General features: G+C 38.3%; 1 protein-coding gene across 2 annotated transcripts in view; it reads left to right on the top strand.

The window, feature by feature from the left end:
- The first annotated feature begins 5,983 nt into the window (after positions 1-5,983).
- LOC108968976 (lachesin) overlaps positions 5,984-19,349 on the top strand; it is a 32,815-nt gene continuing 19,449 nt past the window's right edge. The window contains exons 1-3 of one of the 2 annotated variants that reach the window (XM_018933396.1): positions 5,984-6,202; positions 16,110-16,320; positions 18,540-18,677. In XM_018933396.1, the coding sequence (XP_018788941.1) occupies positions 5,999-6,202; positions 16,110-16,320; positions 18,540-18,677 (553 nt within the window). In that variant the 5' untranslated portion in view covers positions 5,984-5,998. The remainder of the gene's footprint in view (positions 6,203-16,109; positions 16,321-18,539; positions 18,678-19,349) is intronic. The other variant, XM_018933395.1, reaches the window with a different exon arrangement.

The raw sequence follows: 19,349 nt of genomic DNA, 5'->3' as shown, positions 1-19,349 counted from the left end.
GGACGACCTATCACCTTTTCTACTGATGAAGATATTAAAAAGGTGAAGGATTTGATGCCTTAAAATCATCAGGCAAGTGCTACAGAGATAGCAAGAGAGCTCGACATCTTTCGCGAGTCCCTTCGAAAGATTTTAGTGGATATTTCGGCTATGAAAGAATTAGGACTGTCTTATACTATAACACGGCGGATTTGGGAAAGTATTTATGCTTGCATTCGTAAAACTTTGTTCTCACTCAAGAACTGAAGTCGATTTTGACTTGAAACAATTTGAAAACGATAACGATTTTTTTAAGAAAATCATCCTCTCCGATGAGGCACACTTTCACCTGAGTAATGCGGTCAATAATCAAAACTGTCGATTCTGGTGAGAAGAAAATCCACAAATTATTCAGGAACAACCATTACATTTAACTAAACAGACATTTTGGTGTGATTTCTGTTCTGGTGGAATCATCGGTTGGTGCTTCTTTCGATATGAACAAACTAGCGCGGTATAGATCGATGATAACCAAATTTTTATGGCTGCAATTGGAAAAGTTGATCTTGACAACAACTGGTTTCAACAAGACTGGCTGCATGCCACACAGCACGTGCAACAACTGAGTTTTTATAAAAAAGTTCAGAGATTCGATTATTTCAAGAAGTTGTGTCATTGAATGGCCTCCAATGGCCACTTAACCCATGTCGTCGATGTAGTTGAGGAATGACCTCTTGATGCTAATAGGAGGCGGTTCCGCTCCAAACAGGTGACTGCAGGGATGATTTCTTATGAAGTACTCAAAAATTGGATTGGTGTTTTCTTCAAAAGAAATCTATCGCTCTTATTTTGGAACCCTGTACATATATGTATGTGCCATCAATAATATTTGTTTATTTACTCTTTATTTACTAAGTTTATTTGCTACCCGTTTGTTTATACATGCACCAGCAAAAACAATGTTCGTTAGCGACCTCGAAAAGAGTTCTACTCAGCACAACCGTTATTTATTTACATTATGTATTAATCAAGCCATTGATTTTAATATCCCTTAGTTAGCCATTTTCGGCCATAAGTCGCAAGCTCGTGCCATAAATAAGCACGAAGGGTTGACCTCAATTACTAACTTCCGGTGTTAAGTGTATGTGTTTGCAAAAGTCTGTTCGAAGCACTTTAACAGTCCAAACGGCAGTTGAACTTAAATTTAGAGCTTTGACCGATTTATTTATTACCTATATAAGCAATTACTTGACACATAACGGATTTACTCCGTGACGAGTCTCTGACGTTTCGTTTACTTATTATCATCTGAAATCAACGGCTGATTCTGACTAAAAAAGAGCCCAAAATTCATATTTTTATGCGATTCACATCCTTATTTTAAACCACTCTCACAGAGCTTTAGCATAAGCGCTTTTGTGTGGCTTACCGTTGAGTCAATCCGAGAAATATAAAAGATAAACAAAAGCAATAAAATCCGACCAACTGTTCGCTGTTTGAGTCCTCTGCCTGCGTTTTAATAGAATTTCTGCAATTTGAACGTCGCACGTGCCCAAGTATCAATTGACTCTGATTCCGCAATGTCATCCGAGTTTCCCAACTACAAACACACACACGCACTCAAAATCAGAGCCATGTGGTGAAATAAGAAAAGCTTTCATGTACCCGCCACTCGTCCATGTGGACCAGCTTGTTTATTTGTTTGCATTTATTGGTTGCTATGATACCTATGAAACGTATGAAGCGTATAAAAATCGCATAAGTGTACGTGATGTCCATTAGAACTGGCTGGGCAAATAGTTTAAATGCTCTTGAACGCTTCACACTAACACTAACACAGCCATGCACATCCATATAATTGTTGCAAGAACTTTTTTAATAAAAAAGCTTCCATATACGAGGGTTGCTACTTCGATTCCTGATTTAAGTGTCGAAGAGACAACTGCAAAAAATGCACTTAGAGTTGGTTTTTCAAAAGGATCTCCCATATATCTCATGCATCCCTAATCCTTTTAATGGATTTCATATTCTGCGTTGTCTCTAGCAGCGGTGCTCACGCCATTGGTCATTTAAACCAAGTTGCCATTTTGCCACTTTGCCAATATTATACATATAAATGCCAGATTTAATGAGTACAATCAGTAGTTTGTAAGATCAATAGCAAGATGACTTGACTTTCGCTAGCGCCTTCGGGTTTCCAGTGCTTGACTCGAAACTTACGAGAAACCGTCTTTCAATCAGAACTCTCTGATATTGGCTCGCATTCACTTAGTATATTTTATATTAGTATATAAAAGCAAACATTGCTTTGTTGATAGTTCAGTTGAATAAAGTTTTGAGTTGACGTCATCGTGTTTTCGTATGACTTCGGCATTACATCTTTTGGTTATCCCCTTTCTGTAGTCACCTAATCATTAGCGCGGAAAAAGTAGACGAAATCTCTTTGACGAGCTCTGAGTTTTTTGGATCTAACACCAATCAAGTATGAACTATTGCAACTGGATTCAAAAACTTTGGCTCCTTTATGGAAGAGTATTGCATGTCAAATTTCACTAGACAGGTCCAAATTTCAAAAAAATTTTGCAATCTGCGTATGTTTGTATGTAAGGCCTTACGTCGCATTTAAACATTTTTAATGAATATATTTGCTATTGTAATACACTTCGCAATGCAAGTTGGTGAAACAATAGAAACGACATGTGTTCACACATAAAAGGGTTAGATCTACTCTCCTCCACTAAATTCCCAGCGACCACAGCCACAAACTGTCAACTGACGGTCAATAACCCTAAGTTTTTAGGTGTTACTTTCAACAGCCTGTGCTCCTTCACTCCTCAAGCAACCGCGATTATTGCCGAAGTACAGCCCCCAATAAAATCCTCAAAAAGCTAGCCGGCAGCCAATTAGAAAAAAATACAATGAATCGTTGTTGGAAACATACAAGGCAATTGGCCGAGGCACCAGTATGGCCTGGATGCAGTGAAATGTAGATGAGGAAGTTACACGTATAAACATGTCAGAATACTGCACTCTGGACTACGGCAAAATGCCTCTTGATGTCTCCTAACGAACGCATGCATACTGAGGCCCGCATGCCCCCAGTTAAGGATCATAATTAACTCCTCCCTAACAGTTTCAGCTGAAGTGTTTACCGAGACAACATCCCTGCAGTCATCTGCTTGAGCGGAATTGCTTCCCAGGTGCTTCAGGAGGTTCTTCCTCAACTACGCTGACGACATAAATCAATACGCCTACCTGACTTCGGTCGCAAGAAACTGCAGACATGCACTGATCGCCATTCACAGTTGAGCCATTAATAGAGTCACCGACTCCCTCCCAGTGAATGGCGTACTTGGAACTAAACCACCACGCGCAGCTTCGTTCTATATAATGTAGTATGTTAAACTTCTAGTCCAGCATAAACCCAGACAAAACAAACATATGTTTAGCGTGCAATGAGTCCCCGCATGACACTAGCCACCTCTTTGCATTCTCTATAACCCTACACATCTGACACCTGCTCCTTAGGGTGCAGCCTCGTCGAAACAAGACGTTTTCTGGGCCTACCGTTGAATGACAACTTATCTAATCCTTACGATTCTAACGAGTATGAGATGCCCGTTACAACAACAACATTTCAGCCCCGGTCTTGAAATAATTCCTTCAGGAAAAGCTGTCAAGCTTCATCATTTAAAGGATTCCCTAACTGCTCCTCACTGTTTAGTCATCGACGAATTCTGCTCAAAACTTATTCGGCAATTCCCTTATTTTACAATATCATGTTTACGGAAATCCGTTACTGAATTAAGTATTCTATATTTGCTTAATATATTTATAAATTAAATTGTATCCACCAGGCATTTTTGCAAATAAATCCTTAAATCTACTCGGTTTTGATTTTCCGACGGGAGCTTTGCAGCAGCTCGCGACTGTTCGCACGAACATATGTATTTATTTATTTATAGTATTTCTCTAAAACTATGCTTGCCGCTTCCAGCAATTGAATTAGGAGCAATTCGGTGTACAAATATTTCGCTTCCATGCTACGTGCCGAGCATGACTATTGGCATATAAGGGTTCAGAATTGAAAAATGAAATTTAGCAGAAATTGTTTTTCTCTTTTTGAACATTTTTTTTCCGTAAAAATATTGGAAACATTACTTTAAAAATTGGGTCTTATTATAGTTTTTAGGATTTCGGATACTTTACTGAAAAATGGAATTAAATCAGGCAAAGTTGGTTTGTTGACACTTTTAATACTAAACTCTTTCCTAGGTCTGTCCAAAATGACATAAATGCCCAATAGGTCGTAGATCTTACTAGATCTTGGATTTACAGACAATTTTTGTTCTTAGAGGTCTCGTGGGTAATAAGTTTATGTAAGAGAGGTTTCTATAAAGTAAAATCGGCACCTAGGATTCGTATAAGCCTTTTTGCTAAGAGAAATTATAGTTAATATTTTTACTTATATACTTTTTATACTTTATTAGAATTTTGCATAAAAGTTAAAAAAGCGTAATTTTGTTTACAGTTTTGGGTTAACCACGTCAATTGATTTATAAGTTAGCTATGTCCATGAAATTTTCAATATCTTAACAAACAAAAAACAAAAAACCACAAACAAATTAAATATATTAACCTTGCCTACAGGTGTTGTTTTTGTAGCTATAATTGGTATCTGAACATGAGCACATACATAATACATGTGTATTTAGTTGCTTCGGATGCAATTCAAAGGATTACATAAACCGTGGACAATAACCGTAATAGCAATTAACTATTTAAACCGAACTAATTAGTATTCATCGATATGTTTGTGCTTAATAGTGCATCAACATGTTTGTTTTAAACCATTCGTGTGTCAGTTTTTAATTATGCAAATATTTTCCAACATGTGATATTTTTACACTTTTTGCATCTGTCACACACACACACACACATGCACTCACATAGTGCATAGATAATCCATATGTTTGTGTATTAAAGTGGCATTTAACAGTAGTGCTGCTTAGCCTGTAATGACCTGCTAAATGGATAACGGCACGTTCGTCGCGTGGAGCTAAACTGAACATATTTCCATATAAAGGGTGTTTCATTAGAGGTGCCGTATTTCTTAGAGATATAGATGTCAAAGCAGCTATCAGAATGAGCACATGATCTCAACCGTTCGAGCATTGTCTTGAGGTCTTGGGCAACAAAATTCAGCTGAAGGGAAGAACTGAAGTCATCCTCGTATATTCGGTGAATTTGTCGAACACAGTTTTAATGTGGTTATGTCCTAAACTCGGCATAGAACAGTAAAATTAGTTTCAAAGCCCTTCTAAGATATGAGATTTGTTCCATCTGTTTATCTTTCCTTTTATATCTGCAAAATTGAACCCACAATATGCTCTTCTTAAGACCCATAATATTTGCGTACTAATAAAGCCAGATATTTGATTAATTTTTCCGTGTCTTATTTTATTTATTTGAAGATTTTTTTTTTTCATCTTCAAAAAGAACACCCTTTAGTAAAAGCATGTAGTTAAAGGCAGGTTGCAATTAAATGCACATTTATTGCTTTTCGTACAATTTACATATATAAGACAAATTTATATTTTACGAAATTTTAATTAAAATAAATTGCGAAAATCTTAATGAGGCATTAATAAGGGAGCCATCACTAAACTATTCAGTCCTACGAAGTTCGGGGTGCATGCGTACATCTGACATATATAGGTGTCATATTCAACGGTATATTCATATTTAAAACATGTTCAAATTTTGATTTTTGTTTATAAAATGGTTAAATGTGGCTTATTTATGGGTTATATATTGGCTGTTTTTTATAGCGGAAGCTGAAAACATATTTGTAATATGATCAAGTGAATTGTAAGCAATAAAAAACTCAAGTTCGATTCTTTTGATGATACGTTGTTTTGCATTTTAGGTGACGATATATCCGTTTATAAATGATATTTCGTTATTATTTCCTTTAACTATACGCCACACTTTCGATTTCTTCATTTCAGGCCTGACAATGTGCTACCAGCGATTGTCAGTTAATAACAACAATCACAATAATTTGGATGCAAAACCAACACACATGCCGCCGTTGCACTATCCGCATGGCCACAGATGGAACGAACCATTTTTTGATCTGACGATGCCGAAGAACATAACATCGCTGGTGGGCAAATCAGCATATTTGGGATGTCGTGTCAAACATTTGGGGAACAAGACTGTGAGTACATATGCTTAGTTTTATTCACCTTATTACCAAACAGCCACACAACCCCTAAATTGACATATGCTGGCAGGACAAACAGAAAAGCTTTGCTACTTTTACAGCCTCAAAGTTTCCATAAAACAAAAAACATATCGGCTGCACCGAAACTATAATACCCTTCACAGGTGAAGTTCCCATAGCATAAAAGGCTATGGAAAGATCTTTATCTTGAGTTTAATTAGTCAGTTTGTCCTGCAGTGGGCCGATTTGAACAGTCCTTATAGTGGCTAGGGGCAAATACAGAGATCGAAGCAGGTTGTTCAATAAGTTTTGTCGTTCGTTAAAAGAGGGCGTTGCTGCTAACCCAAAGTTTCGTTGATACACTCTTCATATAAACGTATGTGAAGTTTCGTTTCAATCTATTAATTCATTAGACTAGCAGAAGATGGATTTGAATGGATTTGAAGGAATACACGATATGGGTTTGGAAGATCGCATATCTCATTAGGAAGTGTGAGCCATATTTTAAGTGAGATTGTGGGTTTTAGAAAGCTGTATGCAAAATGGGTGCCGCATTCGCTACAAGGGAACAAAAACACATTGGAATGCAATATTTGGAACATTTCAAAGAGGATAAAGTGGACTTTGTGTGTCGATTAATCAGTATGGATGAGGCTTGGGTCAATCACCATGGTCCTGAATTAAAAGAAGAGGCTAAAAAGTGGTCTGAACCTAGTTGTTCGGCTTCGAAACGAGTTCCTACCCGCAAGCCGTGTTATGGCATCAGTTTTGGGGAGGCGAGAGGAATTCGGTTTGTCGCTTACTCGCAAACTGGTAAAACAATTAATTCTCAATATCACTGCAATCTTTTGGAAAAGTTGAAGGAAAAAATCGTGAAAAAAGACCCGGTTTGCAGGCAAAAAACTTCTTTTTCATTAGGACAATGCACCTTGTCACAAGAGGATTTTGACAATGGTTGACCGTATTCACCAGATTTGGTCCCCAGCGACTTCCATTTGTTTCTCGTACGCAAAAAATTATACGTTACAAGCGTTTTCCATCAAATGATGAGATCAACTCAACGGCTGTTGAAGTGTATTTTGCACATCTTTCAGATTCTCACTTCAGGCGTGAGATTCACAGATTGAAGGACTTTTGGAGCAAGTGTATTAATGCTCAGGGAGATTTTACTGAAGAATATAGTGTATTTTGAATCATAAAATGTTGATTCTCTTATCAAACGACAGAACAATATAGTATATACGGTTTCGAGATAGAACAAAGACCATTAATTTGTTAACCTTTCAGCCAACACTTTATCAACTAAGAATAAAGCTTTTGCCTTCAAATTACTTTCTTGCAGCTGTCTTTGTTAAGAAACTTCGTATGTTTCCTGAATTTAATTTGTGCCACATACTGCGAGGTATTTAAAAATCTTCAAAGCAAATTCCGGAAATTCAACTTAAAATAAAATGATGCAGGAAATAGAAAAATGTGATGAATTACAGCAAAAGTAGCAACGATGCTTGCGCTTAAACATATGCCTCTAGGACAACGCTGCCGTAGCTTGAGGACTCAAAACCGCAGAAACAAATTGTAAACACACCTACAGCAACAAAATGTTTAACGCAAACCAAAGCCAACAAGCCGAACACCTTTCAGGAAAAGCGGCAAGCTGTTGTTAAAACCTAATTTATGCGCAGGCACCAAGAAAGACAGCAGGGGGCCTGTACTCGGTGACAACATCGCCACCATTCTACTCGTGTATACGCGTGTATATGCGACATTTTGATTGATTCATAAGAAATTCTTGCGGCTTCACGTTACATATGCATACAGTATACACTTCCGAAGGAGCTAGCCTTCCTCGGCGCGTTCTCGTAAAGCAAAGAATAGCAATATCCTGCGGAGATGTCCCTTTAACACATTTTAAAGGAGATATTCTTAGAAGAAAATAAATTTGATTAGTTTACAAAATTTTCGCCCAATTACATCGTTATTATCTTTCCTTATCATTCTTCTATAAACTGACATTTGCTTTTCATCAGAAGGTTGACTGTTTATTGATGTTGTATACAAATTTGAACTAAGCTGTGACCAAACGTGCTAAATAATATCATTTCCACACATATGTCTATATTTGAGACATAAATTTAAAGTTGTTTATTGAGTTGGAAATAGTTTTTATTGTCTAAGAATTGTCGATAAAAAGTCTTTCTTTCTTCTTTTGTATAACAAATGACACTATTCTGCTTATCCGTTATTGATTTGTAAAGTAAAAAGTTATTTTGCTTACCTTCTAATTTGCCAAGGCTAGTTAGCCCCTTTTATGCAAGCACACCTACACACAAACCAAAAATGAAAAAAAAAAAACAACTGGGAATCGTATGCGGTCCATTATTTACATACACAATTAGATGTTTTCCTTATATTGTGCGCTTTCAGTGTTCTCTACAGCAGAATTCACGTGAGCCACAATATTTTCGAAGAGTTCACAAATGTATGCCAACTTTGTCTGCGTTTTTCCTTTCGGTTTTCCGCCTTCAGACTGTGCGCAACAAAGTCTGTTTGCCGTTTGGCCTTTGGCCCTTTTCCATTTGAATTTAATTTACCTTTTGGGCTTCAATTCTTTCCGCAGTTGACTTTTTAATTCATTCCGGTTAGTCGAACATGATTGAAAATAAACAAACTAATTTAAAGTTATTTTCGGTGTTCGGCGCAAAAAGGTTAAAACTAATCCACGCTTACTTTATACCCATTTTCCAAGAGACAAATGCATGGCGCATTACAAATTAAATGTGGCTTAAAGCGACCTTCGAATGCAGCGATATAAATAAGACGGAAAAATAACTGTAAAAGAGCTTATGTTTTCAAAGTTTAATTGTTCAAGAGCTTTTCGAAATTAAAATTATTTCCGCAGCTGTAGCCGTTTCAGTGTCGTGGCACCTGGACCGGTTTGAGAAGCTGTGGACGAAACTTAGAACCTATATACCTATATTTGCTCTCCCGGCATTTAAACTGGTTCGAATTTTAAGCGCGTTTTTCTTGAAGCTGTTTTTTCAAAGCGATACCCACGATCTCGCAAGTTCTATTGGCCGAATCTATTTAAATTAATCGGACCTCTGTCTCGCCCACAAAACGCCATTAACCAAAAACGTATAAAGTACTGTAACCAAACACAAAATTAAGATATACGAGTAAGGAAGGGCTAAGTTCGGGTGTCACCGAACATTTAATGCTCTCGCATGATAAAGTGATAATCGAGATTTCAGRCGTGGTTGTGAACCGATTTCACCCATATTTGGTRCATGTYATCAGGGTSTTAAGAAAATATTATATACCGAATTTCATTGAAATCGGTAGAGTACTTCCTGAGATATGGTTTTTGGTCCATAAGTGGGCGACGCCACGCCCATTTTCAATTTTTAAAAAAAGCCTGGATGCAGCTTCCTTCTGACATTTCTTTCGTAAAATTTATTGTTTCTGACGTTTATTGTTAGTCGGTTAACGCACTTTTAGTGATTTTCAAYATAACCTTTGTATGGGAGGTGGGCGTGGTTATTGTCCGGCTTCTTCCATTTTTGAACTGTATATGGAAATGCCTAAAAGAAACGACTCTATATAGTTTGGTTGACATAGCTATAGTAGTTTTCGAGATATGTACAAAAGTTAGTAGGGGCGGGGCCACGCGATCCTTTGTGCCAAATGTATTTGTGCCATCATTTTAATATCTTTATTTATGGCTTAGTTATGACACTTTATAGGTTTTCGGTTTCCGCCATTTTGTGGGCGTGGCAGTGGGCCGATTTTTCCCATCTTCGAACCTAACCTTTCTATGGAGCCAAGAAATACTTGTACCAAGTTTCATCATGACATCTCAATTTTTACTCAAGTTACATCTTGCACGGAGAGACGGACAGACGGACGGACGGACAGGCAGACATCCGGATTTCAACTCTACTCGTCACCCTGATCACTTTGGTATATATAACCCTATATCTGACTCTTTTAGTTTTAGGACTTACAAATAACCGTTATGTGAACAAAACTATAATACTCTCTTTAGCAACTTTGTTGCGAGAGTATAAAAAATCTAATTTGAATTAAACTACTAAAACTACAAAAACCAAATTCGTTCAGGAGCATCCCTATCGAAGGTATAAAAATGGATGAAATCGAATGATGAATCCAGTCACTCCCTATATAACGTTCAAAACTATTAAAAACGCCATAAATCAATAACTAAATAGGCCTGAGACATTCAATTTTACCACCCAGATGGTATTACAGATATTTAGGGTACGCGGGGTAAAAACTGGAGGATGGAAGAAGCACCACTCACTTATAGGTGAAAACACATATCTCGAAACCCGCCCGACCGATTTCGATCAAATTTGGTACATTGTTCTAACATGACACAAGACACGGGATAAAACTTTCCATCAATTAATTGTCCAAATCCAAAAAAAAACTGTCCTTGTGTCTTTAGACCAGAATACCCTCTTTAATACTGAAATCTTCGGTAAGCCAGAGTTTCATTCTCAGCCTAACGATTTGTAGCTCCTCAAAAGTATTACCTTGCAGAAAAGAGTATGAGAATAGAATTTTGTGGTATTTTCAGTATAAAACTGTTTGCTTGTAAGAGAAGTGAGATACTTGCTTCAAACGTGTTAAAGAATCAACACTCAATCCGATCAAGTATGCGCACTTGCTCCCACATCCAATAATAGGAAACACAACCAAAGAAAGACCTTGGCGCCTCCGCACTGATAAATCGGAAATTCTTCCGCAGGCTGCCAAATCACGTGCTCTTTGTGTCATTTGTCGCAATCGTTACTTTGTTCCGAACTTGCAGTGACTATGAATAAGGAAAATAACACACGACGTCATGTCGTCTCGCGTTTACGCAAATACAAAATGACGGCGGTGAGCGTCTGCGAGTAGAACGAGCTGCCTGCCAGAATGCCAACGAAATATTTCAAGAATCGACAGCCGAAAATCCAAATCGTAATACAACAGAGCAGCAAGGTAAACAACAGTCGCGTCACGTGTGCCAACTACGTGCACAACAACAACAAGTCGTGTAGAAAATTGTGCAAAAAGAGCAAACAGCTAATAATAAAAACTTGTTTGGGAGCAATTCTTTATGCCGTTAAAGAAAAGAGCATTGCCAGTGACATTGTCAGCGTAGAAAGAAGCTACAAAAAGAGGCGTCGTTAAATAAAACTATCAAGCTCAGAGGGTGAGAAAACAGCGAAATTTGACTAAAGCTAATTTCGGGTGGATCCTAAAATTATTCTTAATACTTACTGAAGTATGATTCTTTCGTGACAGATGGAACCAAAAATTGCTGAATTGCCTAACACTTCAATATCATGCCTAATTCGTTCATTTAAAGCGCGTCACTAAAAAAAATGTCAGATCACTTTAAGACGAGCGAACGCTCAAACAGACCCGCCACTGGTGAACAGCTTCCGAGAGTCTGTAGCAATTTTTCCTTCATTTCCTGCCACGGACACATTCTCCCACCTGCACTCAGCTGCACACATGCATCCACGCCCCGCAGTCGCTTGGCGTCGCTTGTTCTCACCACCGCTCGCACTGCCAGTAGCGGCGGTCGAAGCAAGTGTTTATGTGCAGGCAGTTCGCGCTTCTGGCGACTCAGGACAGATGCTGCGCGCAGCCAGTGCAGGGTAGCGGCGCCAAGAGCGCCGAGAGCGCCGTCGTGGCTGCCAGCCAGCACTTAAGTGCGCACGAATGCTGTATAAGATTTATGATGTGACATAAAGTGCGGCACTTGTGTCTTAAGCCTTTTGGCATGCAGCTGCAGGGATGCGGGGCGAAGGTGTGCAAGGCAACGTGCATTTGTTTGTGTGTGCGCTCATATTCCGCTGGCAGGTCAGCAGCTGCACTGCTCATTTGCACCAACACTCTTCGTCGCCCGTGCGTGGTGCTTGATGCCGAAAGCTGTGCAAACTCCTGCGACTACGCCTGCAGTGCCAAGTGAGTGGGCAAATCTGTTTATTATTTTTTCGAGTAGCAGTAAGGGATATATTAGCTAACTGAGGTGGGTGAGAGCGGCGTGATTGCATAGTTGTTCTTAAATTACACGTGTTAACCGGTCTCTATGCATAAAAGTTGGCACGCCATTCATTTTTTAAATGTTTTGACTTAAATGCTTTGAGAAGTGGTAAGATCCTTTGACTTGGGCAGCTCCTCAAAAGCGTTGAAATATTGTGCAACATATTTTTTCTTCTTCATATATTTTTCCAAATATTTATAATTAATTTTGTAAGCAAACCAATACATTGGGAAGTCAAAAATTTCGTATTTTGTCAATACATGTCGTTGCAGTCGCATATCTCTAGCTACCAAATGCATTGTGTCCTACCATATAGTGTTGGAAATTAAAATCGGGGAATGTGAAAAATTGTTACACCTATTCGAAAGTTAACGAGAAAATATTGAAAAAATTCGCTCTATTTTGAAATTGTTGCATAAAAAAAAGGGAGAATGTCACGCAGCCAACAATGAAATTTGTTACGTTGACGGAGACGATGTTGTATCAGTTCGTATAGCACAAACAATGTTGCCCATGTTTCCGTTCTGGAAATTCCGGTGTGAAAGATGCACCTCGCTCCAGCAAATGGTAGTCCGATGGTGCAATGCCTTACGGCAGATGCAGTAAAACTTCCCAGACAAGCTCTCGCAGATTCGCCTTTCGTTGAAAAATGTGATGAAATTACAGAAAGGATTGACCAGGACCGACACATAAGCTACCATGATATTGCTTAGGAACTTAACATTCATCGTCAAAAGGCTGACCACAAAAAGCAGCTCGTTGTTTGGGTACCAATTAATTGTCTGTGAAAACTTTAATGAACCAAATTTAACTCTGCGTTTCCTTGCTGAAACCAAATGAAATCGAACCATTTTTGAAGCGAATGGTAACAGGAGGCAAAAAGAGGATGAAATACGATAATAATGTGCGAAAAAGATTATGGTTGAAGCGTGATGAAACTCAACAAAGCCAGGATAGACGCCTCGAAAGATTATGCTGAGTGTTTGCTGGGATTGGAAAGGAATCATCCACTATGAACTACTCTAACTGGGCAAACGATTGATTCTACATTTTACTAATGAGATTGAAGTAAGCAGTGGAAAATACGGCCATAACTGATCCACAGAAACACCACACAGATCTTTCATGACATGGGAAAAACTGCGAGAGCTTGTCTGGGAAGTTTTACTGCATCCGCCGTGCAGCTCTGACCTTGCACCATCGGACTAATATTTGCTTCCTTCAATGCAGAACTCCCTTAATGCCGTAAAGTTGGCTTCAAGAGAAGCCTGTGAAAATTACTTGTCGCAGTTTTTTTGCCGAGAAAACATAAAAGTTTTACACTGACGGAATGAAGACTCCAGCGGAGAAAGGCATCGACCAAAATGGTACATACATATGTATTTGGTTCATTAAAGTTCATTATAAATAATAAAAGAAAAAAAAATAAGTTGAATTTTGATTAGAAAAACGAAGAGACTTTTTCGACTACCAATATATATACATATATAGCAATATATATAGATACGATTGTACATTGAACACAAAATAACAATTTATAATTACAAAATTCGCCACTTTGTGCCGTGACTACCTGCGTAACCTGCAGTTCGAAATTCGTGCAATAAGTTGGTATACCTACAGCATTTCCTTAGAAAAGTTTTTGAACGCCAAAGTTTCTTCAACATTTTGTTTGCAGCAGGAACTTCTTAAATAAAATTCACCGGGTGTGAAATACTAAAAGAAAAAGGTACAAAAGGCCCGATGCATACACATGTATCGTTGTTAGCAGGAGCTTCTAAGCAGCAGAAGTACATTTACACATTTTGTGCATTTTAAGCCTAGCTTGAGCTGTCCAGTAATCGTTGTTGGTGTGAAAGTGTGGACATACCAACCTGAGAAAAGATTTTATGCCAACAAGCCAAGAAATGTCAATAGAAATTTCTCGCACACACATATGCAGGTGTGCATAACAAAATTTAATATCAAAATCGCATTCACACTAAAGGGTTTACTTTTTCAATTCTCAGAAATTTAGTCCAGGTATTACACAAAATAATTTTTCTCGAATTCTCTTTGAATTCATTCGAAATACATTGGTGGTTTCGCATAACAAGTACATTGAACGCTTGAAATATGTTGCACCGACATAAATTTCTATGTACTTACGCGCAGCTAAGCGAAAGTGCTAGCCACCAACACACACAGGCAGAGCCTGGTAGGTGTTCCTTCACACACAAGTGGCCTCGTATGCTTGAATGTTTAATCTGATGTGGCTTTCGTTTGGGTGCCAATGTGTGCGTGTGTGCGTGTGGATTATCGAAAGATGTACGTTTTTGTAATGGAAACATTTTGGGTTATAAATAATTGTCCGAATATCATCAGCTCTCCGGCACATTTATCTCAGAGAATTACACTCTGTGCTTTAGTAAGTGAAGTGGATTTGCAGAGCTTGTTTGCAACATTAGGGTGGTTTATGCATGAACCAATTACACATTATAAAACAATAGAGCTAAAATACAAACAAATAATTTATTGTGTAGACATCTAAAGGAGCTGTATGTAAATATTTGTAAACTGAAACGCCTGTTAGAATAAATGAAAGTGAAAAAAGCATAGGTCTTTTGTTGAAACCTTAAGTTAGAACTTTGACAAAGTAGTTGTGATCGAAAAAATTACTTCTCGCAAGTATTTAAGAATTAATTGAATCTCAAAGGCCTATGTAAAATTTCATCATGATTGGTTATGTAGTTCGAGAAAAACGCGTCTAAAGACGAGCTCACCAGATTACAAGGCCATATCTCCGAAACCATTACTTGAATCAACTTGAAATAACTCTAGGACAATATTCTAGAGGTGCTGTAGAATTTATAAAAATAATAAAAAAAGTCGATTTTTTTAAATCCGTTAACCCATGTAACCCCTCAACAAAACTCGGCCTCTCATGACAGAGCCTCTCTTGAATTGTGCAAGGTTGATAACCCATACTGTAAGCGTCGTTCTTGTCAAAAACTTAGGGAACAGTGTTGAATGACCTTCTTCAGAACCTGCAACCATTTAGTCTAAAAACAAAAGCAATCCAAATCAAAGGCAAATATTGTAATTTTTTTCTTAAAAATCACCGACTTTTTATTTTAGTAATAATATCTTTTTTAATAAATAATTGATTTTTGTTTTCCTCTGCTTCGCGCTTAAATAATTGTCTCTAAGATTCCGCCAGTTCCAACTAGTAACAACCTAGTGTTGCCTCAATGTTGCAATGGCACACATAGCCAGAGAGGTAAAGTATAGTTAGCCAGAAAATGAATTTTACTGCATTTATCTACGTTGGCTAAATGATATCAGCTTGTGTGCTTTAAATATCATGGGAGAAGCATTACACAAGCCTGCACTCTAAGAAATGCGGTTTTCGTAACCTCAACTTGAATGTAGGTTGCCACACAGGCGTTGAGTTGTTGGCAATGAAAGTGTTCTACATTTTTGCTGCAAATTGTTTAACGAAATGTATGTGAAACTCAATATACCTGTATGTTAAGGAGAGAGAAAGAGAGAAACTAATTTGGCAATGAGTACTTCTGATTACTCTATGTAATAAGTTACCTGAAGATTACATGTTTTATTTTTATGCAAAATAATTGACAGAGAGATTGTTTACTCTGGGGCAAATAAACACATTAAAAAAAGTAAAGGTGTGGAATTGTAACGTATATTTGGGGCAACAAATTTGTTACAGGGGAGACAATTGACTGCAGCACTTATGACCGTCACAAATGCGTGCGCACTGTGCTCAGGTGTTACATTTTTACCTCAGGCTTTTCCAAGTGTCCTCACGTCAATGCTTTTTTTCGCATTTACTTTCAGGTTGCCTGGATACGCCACCGCGACCTGCACATCCTCACCGTGGGCACCTACACATACACAACAGATCAGCGGTTTCAAACTTCCTACCACCGTGATATCGACGAATGGACTCTGCAAATAAAATGGGCACAGCAGCGGGATGCCGGCGTCTACGAGTGCCAAATATCGACCCAACCGGTGCGCAGCTTTTCAGTTAACTTAAACATTGTGGGTAAGTGGCAATAAAATGGCGCTTCAACCTCTTTTATATTGTATATGAGTAGCGAATACACACGTTTATATATATATATATATATATACATATATGCGAAAGATTATAAATTTATTGTAGCGTTTTGAAAAGCGAATTCCTCTCACACACTCCGAGGCACCGCCACCATATTCAATGGTAAAAGCAATTGCGTTTTACATTTAAATATAAAATGCAACTTATGTGCGATACACGTTATGAAACGTTAATGTAATCCCATGGCTAATAGAGCCAATAAAAATATGCTCTTTGAATGAAACCATAATGAACAATTACGTTAAATGAACCGCATTAAAGCCGCCAGTAATTATACGGCAAACAAAAACAAAATTATACGATAAACATTGTGAATTCTCGGCGCGCACATGAACTAATTACGCAACAACAAATTTAAGTGTGTGCTACAAATATGCTGAACTCAATATGAAGACACTTCTCCTAGCGAACGAAATACAACGTGCCACACATCGATCCTGCGCCGACTCATATTCGTGTGCTTTTGATAAACAGTTAAATTTTTGAATTAAATAATTCGTGCGCGAATGCTGCAACTACGAATTCATACTTTATTTTACCGATTTTAAGTTTCGAAGCGCTCTTAGCATGAGCAAAACAAGTCGTCCCAGCTTGCTGTGGTTGGGTCCAAAGGATCGCATACCTCTTGGAATATATTACATTTGTAATTTTCGCGCTTTAAACAACACACTTGTAGTTGTTTTTGCATTTGTATGCAGCAAGCAGTAAGCACTTCGAGCCAAACTTTTGACGACCGCATTTTCTGCAACGAAACACCGTGGCGTATGAGTAACTTTTATTTCCAGGTTAATGAGGCGACAACCATAAAAAGCGTTGTGAACACAAGATGACTACTTCGCCCCCGCAACGCACGGCGCATACAACAACAATGTAAATAAAATTACATTTCAACTAAATTTACAATGAAAATTGCGCTCGACTGTAGCAGCAGCAGTAAATAAAATAAACAAAAATATACATATTTAAATGCTCGCACACGAGTGCACGTAGAACAGCGAACATTTTTCAACAATAGCATCATCAGTGGGATGGATGAAGTTGCAAAAGACTAACTGCAGCGCAGAGCAAGAGCAAAAAACAAAATAAAAAGTAATAATTGTGACGCAAAACAAGCAAAAGTTGGAAATGAAGCTGAGTTTCGTTGCCAACTAAGGCTCTTATACGCATGCACACACACTCACACAAACACATGAGCAGAAAAACACACAAAAACACACACATGCAAACTCGAAAAACACACTTTACGTGGGCTGTCGCATAAATAATATTTATATACTTAGCGTGCCCAGTCTTTGTTATTGTAATGAGCGCCACGCTTGTTTTGCATAAAGTTACAAGTGAAAACCACTTGGAAATGTTGAAGTCACAATACAATGACAAGTGCCGCAGCGTGTGTGTGTGATTCGCTAGAATTCATATCACAGACTTTTTACGCTCGCTGCTTTCAAGCTGGCTGTGTGAAGTTAGATTACTGCTCGTATAGCGCTTATGCTGTTTATGCTGCAATCAAGGAGCGCTGCCAAGGCGACGACTAAATTAAAGTTTTTCACATAGTTATTAGTAAGTACTGCATGCGTATGTGCAACAATGTTGATCGCGCTCCACATGAGCAGCAGTTGCACTCAGCCTGTGAATCAGAGTTGCAAGCAACTTCGCTATTAACACTTTCATGGCAGCACGGAAGCGCAATGTGCACGAGAACGAAAATTTGAAAGGCGATACATACATGAGAACAAGAAGTGTGACGCCTCAGAATGCGCGAAGATCGCATATGCTGAAACACATGGTAGAATTCACAAACTTAATCGGTTAATAAACAAAACTCGTTCGGCTAAACGTAATTGGAAAGACACAGTGCTACGTAGTCCAGCTTATCCCTTATTTTCATAATTCGTGAGAAACATTACTTTTATTTATTGTTTATTTGCGCAAACCATGAAATATTTTCGTACTTTAGCTAGCATTTTCTAGTCGAAATTTTCACATATGTTGCCATGAAAACACTCACGGTGCAGCCATCAACACAGTTTCCTCATCACCATTATCATCGCCATCATCATAACCATTACTGAGCACTCACTTTATGCACAACTCTTTTTGTTTTTTTTTTTTTGTTTGTTTTGTTCTCTTTTGTTTTTATATAGACACCATCGACGATGAGACGAGCAGCCTGCTGCAGCAGTACTATAGCGACGATGCGTTTTACATAAGTTCCGATCGTATTTACCAGTCCAGCGACGACGAGTTTGCGGGCATGTTCGGGCACATACAAACAGTGGCCGGTTGGTATTCGTGCATGCATACCCACAGACATGTGTACTAGCGTCGGGGGTTGAGTGAACCGCCGCACCTGTGCTCGCTAACACCCTTAGAATTATTAGCCATTCAACGCCAAAAAGGCGAAACTAACTGCACGAGCGCCGCGCACCAATTCCGCTTAACTGCCTGCAGCTGAAATTTATATAAGAATTTAGCCTTGCTTCGGTGAGAGCGTACCCTGTGCGAATGTGGGTCGCCGACGCATATGAGTGCTTGCAACACATGTCGCTCAACGTTAAGCATATAGCATGCGTGTAACATGTTGCACGCTGCAATCGAGCGCCGTCGGCGCACAGCTGTTGCCGCAACTAATGCACAAATTACGCTAATATATATTACCGACACATTTCCCTAACTAGCTACGTAGAGCGAAGCGAAAACGAAGATGCTGCAGCTGATAGAACCGAAAGCTTGCTGGTGCCTGTTTACTTTGACTTGGTTGAAGTTGATTGAAGTTACAGCACAGAGCACTACTTTGATATGTTTATGTTTATGGCTTCCCTGAACATTAACGAAATAATATTTGCTGCTGCGCATAAACACACATTCATAAATACTTTTTTTTTTTTTTTTTTTTTTTTTTTTTTTTTTTTTTTTTTTTTTTTTTTTTTTTTTTTTTTTTTTTTTTTTTTTTT

This window comes from Bactrocera latifrons, unplaced genomic scaffold (genome assembly GCF_001853355.1).
Source record: "Bactrocera latifrons isolate USDA-ARS-PBARC rearing strain unplaced genomic scaffold, ASM185335v1 scaffold_235, whole genome shotgun sequence".
NCBI classification, from domain to species: domain Eukaryota; kingdom Metazoa; phylum Arthropoda; class Insecta; order Diptera; family Tephritidae; genus Bactrocera; species Bactrocera latifrons.
The sequence above is the reverse complement of the archived record's forward strand: the minus strand, read 5'-3'. Positions and strand labels throughout refer to the sequence as shown.